The sequence below is a fragment of the Oreochromis aureus genome, linkage group 15, assembly GCF_013358895.1.
Source record: "Oreochromis aureus strain Israel breed Guangdong linkage group 15, ZZ_aureus, whole genome shotgun sequence".
NCBI classification, from domain to species: domain Eukaryota; kingdom Metazoa; phylum Chordata; class Actinopteri; order Cichliformes; family Cichlidae; genus Oreochromis; species Oreochromis aureus.
The window spans coordinates 10,730,688-10,745,101 of NC_052956.1; the positions used below are offsets into that span (position 1 = coordinate 10,730,688).

General features: G+C 38.3%; 1 protein-coding gene across 1 annotated transcript; it reads right to left on the reverse strand.

Annotated features, from left to right (window-relative positions):
* Window positions 1-8,777: 8,777 nt before the first annotated feature.
* On the reverse strand, window positions 8,778-13,047 carry fam110c (family with sequence similarity 110 member C). The gene has a single exon (XM_031727514.2). The coding sequence runs from the start codon at window positions 10,798-10,800 to the stop codon at window positions 9,754-9,756; it is 1,047 nt and encodes a 348-aa protein (XP_031583374.1). The 5' UTR covers window positions 10,801-13,047; the 3' UTR covers window positions 8,778-9,753.
* Window positions 13,048-14,414: the final 1,367 nt, after the last annotated feature.

Genomic DNA, 14,414 nt, shown 5'->3' on the forward strand with positions numbered 1-14,414 from the left:
CAGCTCTACCCTCTCCTTGAAAAAAATAAAATGAAATAAATCAATATGTCAATAATTAAACGTATCTTTAGTTGATTAAAATTGCTAAAGCGTAATTAATTCAATAAACACCGTAAGTACTTAAATCTGTCATTATTAATTAAAATTGGAAATATATACATTTATTAAATGCATAATTTTAAAAATTAATGTTGTTAACTAATTAAAATATCAATTCATTTTATTTAAAAATATATTTTATTATTTCCCTTTTTAATTATTTCATAGTTTGTGAGCTGCAGTGTATTGAAAAATAATGTCACTTAATGCATGGTCAACAGACCATAACAACTGACTGGTTACCCTGCACAACAAGAGTGGACAGATTCATCCCAGATAATGGACTGATGGGACAGCTAGGTATCTTCAGAATAGATTCAAAATTATATCACACTCAGCAATGGTGGATGAAAATGACCCAAACTGTAAGTAAATTTTTTGAAATAGTAATGCTTCTCTGTTACCAAATACACTTACATTTTTTTTTTCGTTGGTGTGTGAGAATTTAGTGACATAAATGTCACACATCTGGCTGATCTGTTTAGATTGGACCTATTAACAAAAGTGCTTCAACGTAGTCAGAAATGTTAGGTCTCGCGGGTGTAACAGCCAGCTCTCCTTACCAGCTATCTGCTGACCGGGCAGTCCAAGCTCATGATACCCGCCAAGAACAGCCTGTGCCCAGCACAATGTTTTTAGAATACCTGCTGACCCTAACCTCTCAGTGGAGGGGTTACATGGGATACACTTCATTTATTTCAGTGTTTTATTTGTTGCAAATTAAATCGGTTTGGCGGAGATTAAAGTCAAGCCTCATAACTGGATAGTTTTAGTGAGCCTTAATGCCTCACTTTGTGAGTGCTGTCAGCATATTTTGAACTGAATTGTTTTCTTTATTTCCTGATCTTCACAGGTTTTTTATTTCTTTATAAAAGCATATTTTCATTTATAACTAACATTAAAAGGATTTTTAAAGTATTTTAATACAGTGAGGAAACTGAACAGTGACGTCTGTCTGCACCAGAAATGATAAAGTGTTCCGTTTTTAATATTTTTTATTGCATTCTAAAAATCAGCTGTCTTTTCTATATTTTTGAAGTCAACTAGAAAAAATAAAAAAATGAAAGATCAGTGTGTTTTTTTTCTTCCATGAGCAGTATGCCTTAAAATGAAATCAATTAGCATTTTATTTAATTTATGATAAAGCAATAAAAATGAGTGACATGAAAGTACTGACTAGGAATTTTATATTACTAGTAAAACAGGTACTGACAATTTGGTCTTGTTGTTGGATACGGTCTCCAATAAGCTGGATGCAATAAGCTCAAACATTATCCAGAATCTATATATACCCACTCATATCTGCTGGCATTGTTGCTACTTATGTACATCCACTTTATTATATTTACCCGTTAATCAGTCATTCACATTGGAAAAACTGGTCTGAGTATTTCAGAAACTGCTGATCTACTTAAATCTTCCCACAGAACCATCTCCAGTGTTTACAGAGACTGGTTCGAAAAAGAGAAACTATCCAGTGAGAGTTTCCCGGGTGTAAATACTTTACTTATATCAGAGGTCAGAGGAAGAACTTGTCTTAAATGTGGGTATAACATGAACTGAAGGCTTACTGTGGAGCCTGATTAGCTCAGGTGGAAGACTATGAGATTCTTAATCTCAGGGTTGTGGGTTAGACCCAATGTGTTGAACCCCACACTGGGTGGGGGGGTCTCTGCCAGGGAAAACTGACAGAAGCAGCTGATAGACCTGTTTTACAAAAAGTGGCTAACTGGTCTTAACCAGTTAAAAGACCATGGTTGAACATTTCACATGATATATAAAAATTATGATTATTATGAATACAGTGGTCCCTCGTTTATTGCGGGAGTTAGGTTCTAAAAATAACCCGCGATAGGTGAAATTCGAGAAGTAGCGAGCTTTATCTTTTACAATTATTATAGATGTTATAAGGCTGTAAAACCCAGCACTACACACTTTATACACTTTTCTCATACAGGCATGAACATTTTCACACTTTTCTCTCTTGTTTAAACACTCTCAAAGTTCAAACCTTTGTAGGAAAATAAGTCCAGTATTATAGAATGAAACCGAAAATCAAACCCTTTTTTCAGGTCCAGAACATGGGAATAGAGCTGCTGCGAGAGAATTCATCATTAATGAATCAATGGTACGGGAGTAGAGGAAGCAAGAAGAAAGTTGAGTAAAGTTTGCCTTATCTGACTGTTTTGTTTCGCTTAATGCGCCTTATGGTCCGAAAAATACCATAACTTCTACCTTCTTTTAGCATGTCCAGAAGTCCAACTTTTTGTGCAATGGTTAGTATCTTCCTTTGCCTTTAGGCTGCTACCGCAGGTGCCTTTGACGGTGCAAAACGTTTCGTCGACGTTGTTGTGTTTGTTGAGGAGAAAACCTACAAACATACAGTACAGCACTTCAGAGTTACACTGCTAGCGATCGAAGATTTATGTAAATTTGACAAGCCCTACGCATTCTGTACTGTACAGGAGACACGGCACAGAGGAGATTGATTGACAATGGTCTACAGCCGATCAGAACACAGAACACAATGCGCTGTAACAAAAAAACAAAGAAAGGGTGCAAAATTGCACCAAAAAACCCCACAAAAATCTGTGAACCAGCGAGGCTGCGAAAAGTGAACCGCTTTATAGCGGTATAGCTGTAATACATTCTGGCTGGCTGTGGCTCAGGAGGTAGAGTAGGTCCTGTACTTATAGAAAAGCTGGCGGTTCAATCACTGGCTCCTCCAGTCTGCATACCAAAGCAAGATACTGAACCTCTTGGAAGGTGAATAGTACATAGAAAGCCCTTAGCGTTAGAAAAAGTGATTGTATGAATGTACACTACCAGTCAAATATTTGAACGCACCTACTCATTTAATGTTTTTTCTTTTTTTCATGACCATTTGTGTTCCTTTGCCCAAACAAATCTCTTCTGATTGTTGCTTTTCCTTAGTAGTGATTTCTTATCACCTATTTGACTATGAAGGCCTGATTTGCACAGTCTCCTTTGAACAGTTGATGTAGAAATGTGTATGCTACTGGAACTCCGTATGGCATTTATCTGAGCTCTGATCTGAGGTGCTGTTAACTCTGAGGCTGGTGACTCGGATGAATGTATCCTCAGCAGCAGAGGTGATTCTTGGTCTTCCTTTCCTGGGGCAGTCCTCATGTGAGCCAGTATCATCCCAGTGCTTGATGGTTTATGTGACTGCACTTCAGGACACATTCAAAGTTTTTGCAATTTTCCAGACTGACTGACCTTCACTTTTTAAAGTAATGATCGGCTGTCATTTCTCTTTATTTAGCTGATTGGTTCTTGCCATAATATGAATTCTAACAAGTGTCAAATAGGGCTGTCAGCTGTGTACCAACCTAACTACTGCACAACAAAATTGATGGTGCCAAACCCATTATGATAGTAAGAAATTCCACAAATGAACCCTGACAAGACTCATCTGTGAATTGAAAACCATTTCATGAAGCTCATTGAGAGAAGGCCAAGGGTTTCCAGTGCTGTCAACAAAGCAAAGGGTAACTACTCTGAGGAATCTAAAATATATTTTAGTATTATTTATCAATTTCTTCTTTGCTAGTACTTCTGATTTGAGGCTCTCTTTTTCACAGGAGCTACAGGATGCAGAGTCCTACACTGTGAAGAGCTAAAATTATTAACAAGATAATGGACCTCTGTTGGAGCAGCGTTCAGGTAGCTGCTCTGCTCTGTGTTGGTACAGGGCATTGAAGATGATAAGAGTGGGTGAATTATATTCTTAAACTTAGTTACAGCACTTTCAGAAAGACATCTACTGTGATGAAATCTATCCCCCCACTGTTGTATATCTGCTGTATGCCTATAACCAATTATTGCAAATTTAAATGTTATTAGGAAATGATCAGACAAGAGAGGGTTTTCGGGAAACACTGTTAGATGTTCAGTTTCTATGCCGTATGCTAAAACAAGATCTAGAGTGTGATTAAAGCAGTCTGTGAGTTATTTTACATTTTGAGAGAAGCCAATTGAGTCTGATAACAGATTAAATGCCGTGCTGAGGCTGTCATTTTTAGCATCTACATGGATGTTAAAATCACCCACAATAATTATTTTATCAGAGCTGAGCACTAAATCAGATAAAAAGTCTGAGAAATCAGAGAGAAACTCTGTGTAAGGCCCAGGTGGACGATAGATGATAACAAATAAGTCTGGTTTTTGAGTTTTCCAGCTAGGGTGGACAAGGCTGAGCATCAGGCTTTCGAATGTATTAAAAGTCTGTCCTGGTCTTTGGTATATTAATAAGCTGTGGAAAATTGCTGCCACACCGCCCCCTCGACCTGATCTTCGAGGTTTCTGATGGTTAGAATGACTCGGGGTTGTTGATTCATTTAAACTAAAATAATCATCCTGCTGTAACCAGGTTTCTGTAAGGCAGAGAAAATCGATTTGTTGATTAATTATTAACTCATGAACTAACAGAGACTTGGAAGAGAGAGAGACCTAATGTTTAACAATCCACATTTCACTGTTTTAGTCTTTGGTGCTGTTGAGGATTGTTCATTCTTTGTGTTTTTTTATGTTTCAGTTGTTTTTTGCCAGTTTTTAGTTTGTTTTTTGTCTTTTGGGAGCTGACACAGGCTCTAAGGGGATGGGGTTTGGGGGGGATAATGGGAGGAGAGAAGCTGCAGAGAGGCATGTAAGACTGCAACTCTGCTTCCTGGTCCCAACTCTGGATTGTCAGGTTTTGGGGGGGCTTAATAAATTTGGCCAGATTCCTAGAAATGAGAGCTTCTCCATCCAAAGTGGGATGGGCTCTCTTAACAAGCCCAGGTTTCCTCCAGAAAGTTTCTTAATTATCTTTAAAGCCCACATTGTTTATGTATCTACAACAATGATAATAATAATAATAATAACTTTATTTATAAAGCGCTTTCAAACAAAGTGCTGTACAACTATTTGACTAAAAAGATAAATAAAATAAAAGAGATACATAGCAATACGGGTAAAAAACACAATACAAGTTCAAAACAGTAAAAATTTAAAAACTAAAAGCCATAGAATTAAGACATGTAGGATAGGGTGAACAAATGTGTCTTCAACTTAGTTTAAAAAACTCCACAGAGCATGCCTGCCTAATATCTTGAGGGAGGTTGTTCCACAGAAACGGGGCACGAAAAGAAAAAGCACGCTCTTCAATTGTCTTTTTTCTGACTCTAGGAACCTTTAGAAGGCCACAGTCCTAAGATCGTAGAGCACGGGATGGAACATAAAGGTGTAAAAGGTCGGAGAGGTATGAAGGTGCCAATCCGTTTAAAGCCTTGTAGGTGAGCAGCAGGACCTTAAAATCTGCTCGAACCTGACAAGGTAGCCAATGAAGAGATCTCAGTACAGGGGTAATGTGCTCAAATTTCCCAGTTCTTGTTAAAATGCAAGAAGCTGCATTTTGCACCATCTGTAGACCTCTAAAACTTTTCTTTGGTAGCCCAGAAAGAAGAGCATTACAATAGTCAATACGTGAAGACACAAATGCATGGACAAGAACCTCTGCAGTGTCGCTTGACAAAACTTGTCTGTAGAAACAATGTAGAAAGTAGCAAAAATAAAGACAAAACACTGAATGAAGGTGTGTCCAAACTTTAGACTGGTAGTGTCAGTGATGTTCCATCAGGACAAGCAAAGCAAGTAGTGCTTGCCTTGTCAAATCTAAAAATAAACGTAAATTATAACGTAGCAAAGTAAAGTAATCCCTCACCATAAAGCTCCTCCTGTCAGTTAATCTGTCCTTTACATTACTGCTATCTTGTGACCGCAGTTGGCTATTGTCACTGAAAGCTGTGCTTATTTCATCTCACAGAAAAATGTACTTGTTTCCATCTCTGAGGGCGTGTCTGTCTCCTATTAACAATGACTGGAGCTAGGAGGCCAGCAGTTTGTTTTCAGGTGATTTGTGCATGTCTTTTTTGGATAAACCATTGGTCTTTCATGGTAAACTGAGGGGAGCTTTCATTGCTCTGAGATCAGTAATATGCTTCGTATGGAAACACAACTAGCATTAGCAAGTAAATGAGCTTCAGTAATATAGCATTGTAAGAGATGAGTGTTGTCTTACTAACCACCTTGGCGAACATTTGTGATGTAGAAAAGATGGGCAACGAACAAATGATTTGTTTTTTCATAGATATGCGGTCAGCGAGGAAAGCCACAACAATTGTGTGATTTATAGAATTTGATGCTGAAAATTAAACAGAAATACAGTGTTTAAAATGTGATCAACCTTAAACATATGGAGCAGTGATAAAATAAAATCTAACACTGATTAGTGACATTTTTCTGCAGAATAGTTTTAGTTTTGATACTTTATACACAATTTTTCAATAATACAGTTTTATGTATAGTAAGGTTTTTTCCATAGTGTTTTATTGCTTTTTGGTTTGAAAAGTTCCTCCACCACTTGTCATTGTCAGCTAACAATAAAAAAAACTGGGGGGGGAATATGGTAGATATTTATCAACTAAGTTATTAGGATTATTTTACATCTCTTCAGCCAGGAATGAGTGCTGAAACGTGAAGATGTGCAGATGGACAGCACAAATGGCATGTTTTAATCTGATCCAGTTTATCTTGTTAAATTGGTGTTTTTGAAGAAGGTGTGCTTGTTTGTGTGTGTAGTGGGTGTGAGGGGTGACGATTGTCTCTGCTTGCCTTTCTGTAAAAGTCACGGCATGCCACTGATGAATGTGTGTTTGTATATAAAGCAGTTGGAGGGCTCAAGTACAGTGGAAAAACACAATATAAGAAACAGTTAATAGATGCCTAGAGTACCTTTGGCATGTGGTGGAGCAGGAGATTCTCATAATTGATCTTCATCTGAAAAATCAGCAGCAACGTAATGTAATGATATGATAATAAAAATGATATCACATCACCAAGAAGAATTAATGCGGCTCTGAAGGTAACCCGGTGTTAGCAATGTGTAACTGATGAAGTGGCAGTGTATAGGTAATCGATAATTCTCAAAACCAGCAAAACAACTAATAAAAGAGTAAGTATTTAACATCAATCCATCCGTCCATCCATTGCCTTCCGCTTGTCAGGGTCGTAGGGGAGTAATTCGAAGACAATATTTTCACCCTGGGTTAAAACTTTTAAACTTTAGCAAACAATTCCATTCCACCCACTGTGAGTATACCCACGCAACATTTTACTTGTAAAAACAGGTTTATTTGTGTTTTACATTTTCAGTAGCAGTAAAACTGGGCAAAAGGCGGTAAAGATATACAAATTATCTAGGAGTACAAAAATTTAAAGTTTTACATATAAAAAACAAAATTAAATGCAAACTTCTAGCAATAGTGAGTTCAATAATCACATATTGATGACTAATACAAATATATGGCGATCGTGGCTCAAGAGTTTGGAGTTCGCCTTGTAATCGGAAGGTTACCGGTTCGAGCCCCGGCTCGGACAGTCTCGGTCGTTGTGTCCTTGGGCAAGACACTTCACCCGTTGCCTACTGGTGGTGGTCAGAGGACCCGGTGGCGCCAGTGTCCGGCAGCCTTGCCTCTGTCAGTGCGCCCCAGGGTGGCTGTGGCTACAACGTAGCTTGCCATCACCAGTGTGTGAATGTGTGCGTGAATGACTGGGTATGTAAAGCGCTTTGGGGTCCTTAGGGACCATAAAGGCGCTATATAAATACAGGCCATTTACCATATATATATATATATATATATACATACATATATTTTCCTTTTCAATCAACAAATCATTATCAACAGGTAACCTCTACTTTTGACAACAAACAAGTGGAGGCTTGTTGATACTAAACAGTCAGTCAGGCATTTGGAGAAGGTGTGTCTGCACCAGCTAACTACTTTGTGCCCACTCACATAAACTTACATATTGTTTATTTCTTTCTCTGTAAGAAGAGAATGAGTGAAACTGAATAGGTGGTAATACCGTTTAACGTATTGCGTCAAGCGCAGTCTTTCCATTGCTTTCCCCCAGCTCATGTTCAGCTACTGAGCTTCAAAGAATAAAAAAAAAACTTGGCTAAAAGACAAAAAGAGAGAGAAAGCGATGAAGAGACAAAGCAGACGGAGCTTGGGAGAGAGATACAACAACAACGGGTCACTGGACATAAGCCGATCAGATTATTAAGCACATTCCCCTCACACAGATCTAAGAGAAGGCTTGGGAGGAAAATAACCACTTCCTCAAACGTTTTTTCATACATCTGTTAAATGTAAGCAGATCTATACGGAAATGTTTTTGTATCAGTCGCTGTGGTTTGTATTTGAGTGTCTGCAGGGTGGCAGGTATTACACTTGTTGTGGTGACCTAAATTTGTTTACACACTTACATGCACATTTTTTTTTTTTTGTATGTGGACAAGGGAACAAATCCTCATGATCTAAATCATTCAAATTTAAAGTAAAGCTTTCTTTTAACATTAGGGTAAGTTATAGTCAGAGTTTGGCAGGCAGTAGTTATGGGTAAACTCAGAGTAAGTCTCCAGGTTGTGTGTGGGTGTGTGTGTCTTCATGTGTGTTGGTGTGATGGAATGCATACCTTTCACCCCGAGAGAAATGGGAGTGCACATTATTGGATTATAAACTTAAAAGGCAGGTTATACAAATTCTGATTTAGGGATGCTTTCATGTTTGAGGTGGCCTAAAGGTATTCGCAGAGGAGCAGAATTTATGAGCATCAGTGTGAGACTCCTTTTAATGTTCCTGAGAAGAATCAAAAGGCCATGAGCTGTAAGCCTTTTATCTTAAAATAATAGTACCACTCTTTACAAATAGTACATTTTATAAGTGATCGTATAAAATAATTGCATTTTAATGAATAATAAATAAACACACTAATGTTTTGTAGATGAATTATGTAACATTGATGACAACTCATCAAAAAGCTACAGCTAGAATTGCTGCAGCATTGTTAGACGTTGATTTATCATTAGCAGGAAGTATGTCATGTTGACAAATTTTGTACATTTTCAAAAGCTTTAAATCATAGTTGCATAAAAATACAGTATAGATTTATAAACAATGTAATTATATATGACTGTGGCCCATTTACTTTAAAAAGGCTCACAACCAAAATCACTGAACTTAAAAGTATTTTATTTTTATAGAAAAAGAAAACAATCCCAAACTGGTTCATACTAGTCACAGCACTTCACTGAATTCTTTTGAATCACTGCTTGCCTTCTTGTATGCACATTTGACCATATTTAATACAGAAATGTTTTCTATAGAGTCTGAATAGAAAGCAAAAGTATTATATAGATAGATATTACATAGATAGATAAGCCAGTAATCATAAAAATGTTGAAGCTGAATAATGTAAATACTTTTAGTTTTTGTATAGCTTTTATGACATTGTATTTCATCTGTTTCCAGTGTAACTGAGATCATAGATGGTCCTGTGCAAGTCAAAAAAAAAGAAAAAAAAGAAAAAGAAAAGAAATCACTCAGTCATCATTTGCTCTCAGAAAAGTCATCAGTAAAGGACACACACACATGCAGTATACACAATACATAACCTAAGATTTTGGTACAGTTGGACAAGTAGGCTATCATTCAATGTTTTTAAGGCCAAAAACAAGAAACTACTTCCATCTTTGTACTCAAAATATAACTTTTATGTAACATCACTTGGTAAAAACAAAAAGCGCAATCAGTGAAGATCTCGTAACTTTTTTCCAGTGTCACTAGCATTTTTACAGCTGTACAGCCATTTGATAATCCGCGCGTTGCGCTCAATAACTGAGGTCTCTTGACGTATCTTCTCGTGCAGCTTTTCCTCCATGAGCCCATCGCTGTCACTACTGTTCCTGGAGAAGCCATCATCTGACGTGGAAACACTGACACTCCGAACCATTATTGCAATTTCATCTGAGCGAGCCGAGAAGTTCTCCTTCCCCAAAGACTCAATGACCTCACCGTCCAGCCCGCAGTACTTGAAAAAAGCATCAAAGTCTGCAAAGTTTTTGGAGTACCTGGAGCTGATATCAGAGTGAGAACGACTGACTCCTTTGCCAGACCTCCTTTCAACCTCAGGAACTGTCAGACCACTAGATGCATTTACAACTCCAGCCTTAGGTTTTGTACCAGAGTCACTGTTCTTGATTCTGCACTCTTCTGTCACTCCATTGCTCTCCGGTTTAGAGATAACTACATGTGGATAGCATTCCTTTGCTGTTTCCTTAGGCGTGGTGATTTTTTCCACGTTGTCCTGAGACTCACATTCCTTATCTGTCCCCTCGGGTAATGGGGCATTTTTATTCACAGGGTTGAGCAACAACTTACGGGTTATATGGTGTTTCCGTTCATTTGCTGGCCCTCTCAATAACTCACATTTCTGTCTGTAAATTAGAAGAGAGTCTGGTCGTTTTTTGGCGCTGGAGCGATGTGCCTGCACTGGTGAAGAGATGTGCACAGTGAGTGTATTCCCTGTCGAGTCATTCCCTGTAGGAAGATTCCCATCCCGGTGTGAGCTTCGGTTAGAGGACCCAGTGCTACTCACAGAGGCCGATCCAAGGCTAATCACTGGCTCCTGAGTTGAGTTAACCACCTGTTGGCTTTTGACGTATTTTGGTTTACTTGCGGCGAGCCTCTCCACAGCACTCATGCGTCCTTTTGTCTCACTCTCCAAATCCATTTGTTTACGAAGGTATTCAGGACCTTTCCCCAGGATTTTTGTGGTATCATTAGTTGTCTCCATTGTGGTTTCGACGGGCACTGAAATCTCGGTGTAGACCTTTCAGTGTACAGTTTCCCCAGAGCTACAGGTAAAGGATTCCATTCAAGCCCGATCTTTGCCTGAGCACGTATTGTGACGGGGGACCTTACCTTGTCTGTTTAAACACACACCACATTACCCCACCCATCCTGCGCAAGGGTAGTTTTAGCCAGACACAAGCCTGTTCAAAGTACACCTGATACCATCGCAAGTGAGAACAATGAAAGGTGACACTTCTGCAGAGTGTGTTTCCCAGTCTTTCAGGTGAAAATGTGGATCTCTAGCCTTGTTACACAAGACAGGATGTTTCATACTGTCAACATTCAGGAAAACTGGCTTCTGAATCATTAACACTTTATAGTTTTTAATGACTTTAAATCTGAGTCATCTTATGGGCTTGGTGCTCATTATAGTGAAAATATTGTGCAATAAGTGTTTACCCTCAACTAGTCATCCTTAAATTTTGGAGAATGTGTAAGAAATATAACAGTTGGATTGTTGGAGGTAGGTATGAAACTGTGATATTTTTTAAAGCATGGTGGCACTAATGCATAAACATTAAAAAATTGTTTGTTGAATGTAAGTTTCAAATTATAGCTTTTTATACTTCGGGAAAAAACACTCAGTTTCTCCACTGTGTTCAGTGTGGTGACTGTGACTGTGTAATTTGACGAGTGTTGGCAAAAAAAAAATTGTAAACAAACTGGTTTCTTTCCTCAGGCTTGAAAAGTGTCTGTTTGCATACGAAGAAATGAACTTTAACACAAAATTCAGGTCCATTTGAAACAGAAGTTGATGTTCTTGCTCTCTGTGCAAGTTTGAGGGCTGTGGTGAAATTATGGAGCATGATAAAACCAGATGCTGTCTGGACATTTCTGAGAAGATGACCTTGCGCGGGAGATCGCCTAAATATAAATGAGGTATGGCGTTTCACTTGAATAACTGATTGATTCCCAAAGTTGCCAAAATTTGAAAAATCCTGTCTCAGAGTGGTGTTAAAAACTAGTTTGTGCATTTATTACTTGTAGATTGGACTATTTTGATTCTTTATTATGTGACAGTTCTAAAAATTCCCTATAAAGCCTTAAGTTGAACTAAAACATGGCAGTGAGAGTACTGCCTGGGACAAGAGAGATCATGTTTCTAGCATATTATCTTCTCTTCACTGGCTACAGCTAGACCCAGAATTCTTCTCCTCACATACAAGGTCTTGAATAATCAGGCCTCATCATATGTCAGAGACCTCACAGTACCATATTATCCAAACAGTGCACCTCACTCTCAGACTGCTGGCTTACCTGTGGTTCCCAGTAGTAAGTATAATGGGAGGGAAAGCTTTCCGCTGTCAGACCCCTGTGGAACCAGCCTCCAGTTTGGATTCGGGAGACAGACGACCTGTCTCCATTGAGGATTTGACTTTAAACTTTACTTCTAGATAAAGCTTATAGTGTGAGCTAGATCTGCAATAGGCTCAGGTTGCTGGGGGACTTCCCATGATGCACTGGACTTCTCCACTAACCTATTTTCACTTACCAGGTGTTTATATACAACTACTATATTCAAATTTGCCTTCTCTCCCATCATTTGTGTGTTGTCTTGCTATATGGTCTCCTTTATCTCTTCTTAAAGAAGGTACAATTAGTAATAAAAGCAGAAAAAAGTATAGTTGTAACATGCATATTTTAAATATATTAGATGATTTTTGGGTGTATATTGGTCTTCATGCAGTTTGTTTTTTTATGTTCCCATTCACTTCCCTCCTGTTGTTCCAAACCCACCATTCCCACCTGCCCTGCTTTCCTTCTAGCTTCTTTGCTCACCTGCATCAACTTAACCAACTGGTCCCCGTAGTCATTGCGACACATGTTCACGGCTGATTTCCCCCCCCCCCCTAGGCTGTCTTCCAGTATTAATCTGTTTTTTCTCTGCCTGCTTTTTAACTCTGCCTGAATCTTTGCCTTCTTGCAAGGTAATGGTTTTTTTTGGTTCAAGTAAACTTTGATCTTATTTTTACACACCTGCTTTGTGTCATGATTTTGGGTCTTTCTGACACTATATATCTCGGTGTTATGTGCCAGAACTTTTCATCCATGCATTAATGTAGCCAAAAATAAATCACAGAATGTCCACTGAAACATAAGTATTTAAGCAATCATCAAGGCCAGTGTAAAATAGCCAAAATAAAATACATATACATATCAAAGTCATTTAAAAATACGATTTTTCATTTATGGTAAATCTACACAGGAACTTTGGAAACAGACTTGTTGCAGGAGTGGAGAAATCAGCAAAGCTCTGCTCAGCACTGCAGCTTCACACACTTTCCACCAAGTGTTATTAGTCAGTGTATGAGTAAGTGACTGTGTTTGGCAACTTACTGACAGGCTTACCCACAGCAAAATAAGTGGCACCCAGAGGCAATGGTGCTACTGAAACAAAATGTTCTGAATCATAGTTTGAGGAATAATCGATCAAGTGCCAACCATAGAGCGCTTCTCATTCACTTTTTTATTTTAAAGTATGCTGGGGCCACGTCTTTCAAAGGACATGGGAAGATTGTAGACTGTATACAAAAGATGGACACAACCGCATGACATTACCTAGTGATTAGTGAAGTTTTGAAATGAGTGAGTGGGTCTGACCAATGAACCGAGGGACTCTACATGCTCAGAAAATAGCAGATTGTCAATCACAAAATATGGTGTCCCTAAAGCATACACTGCTTTATAGTACTTTTTAAACTATAATGAGTACCATGTTTTACAAAATAAACTTTGTGATGTATTTGGTTATACTAAGCCCATAAACTCACCTCATTAAAAGTGTTTACTGCAGTCAGAGATCAAGTGTACCATGTAGTGCTGTATAACAGGCAGGTTGCAGACCCAAATGCAGAACTCAGGACTGTGAAGTGGAATGAAAAAAAAAGCCTCTATTGCTGGCTGTTTAACATGTGCAAAGACAAGCCACTGTAAAAACACTAATAGAGAAAATAAACTTCTAGGGAAGACAGGAAACAATGACCACACAGGTATGACGATAGGATGTGACAATGAACAAAGGGTGACACAGACAATAAATACTCATAAGTTAACAGGAGGATGGGCAACAGGTAAGAAGACAGCTGACAACAATCAAGGGAGACAAATGAAGCAAAATAAAACAGGAATTTACTAAACATGGCATCACGGACAGACAAAAACTAGACAGCGCATGGCAACACTGGGGAAGCATGATAATTGAAGCAAGGGATAGAATAAAAACAAACTTAACTGAGAGCAGAACCCAGATAGGTAAAACTAAGGTGGCCTAAACTAGAAACACTGACATAAAGAAAACTAAGAATAACAAGAAAGGCTAAACACTGAGGAATTACCTTTTCCCTAACATAAGGGAATAAAACATAAACTGAAATAAAGAAACCAGAAACACTAAAAGTTAAGGAAAATCAAAACACTGGATCCTAAATCCCAAACAAAGTGACTTGTAGAGTTATTTTCTCATAGATTTATATATGTTGGACATCTTTTTGCAACAAGATGCCTCCTGTTGGCCATTTGAAAGATTTGCAGGTTTATGGCCCTTCTGCATTGACT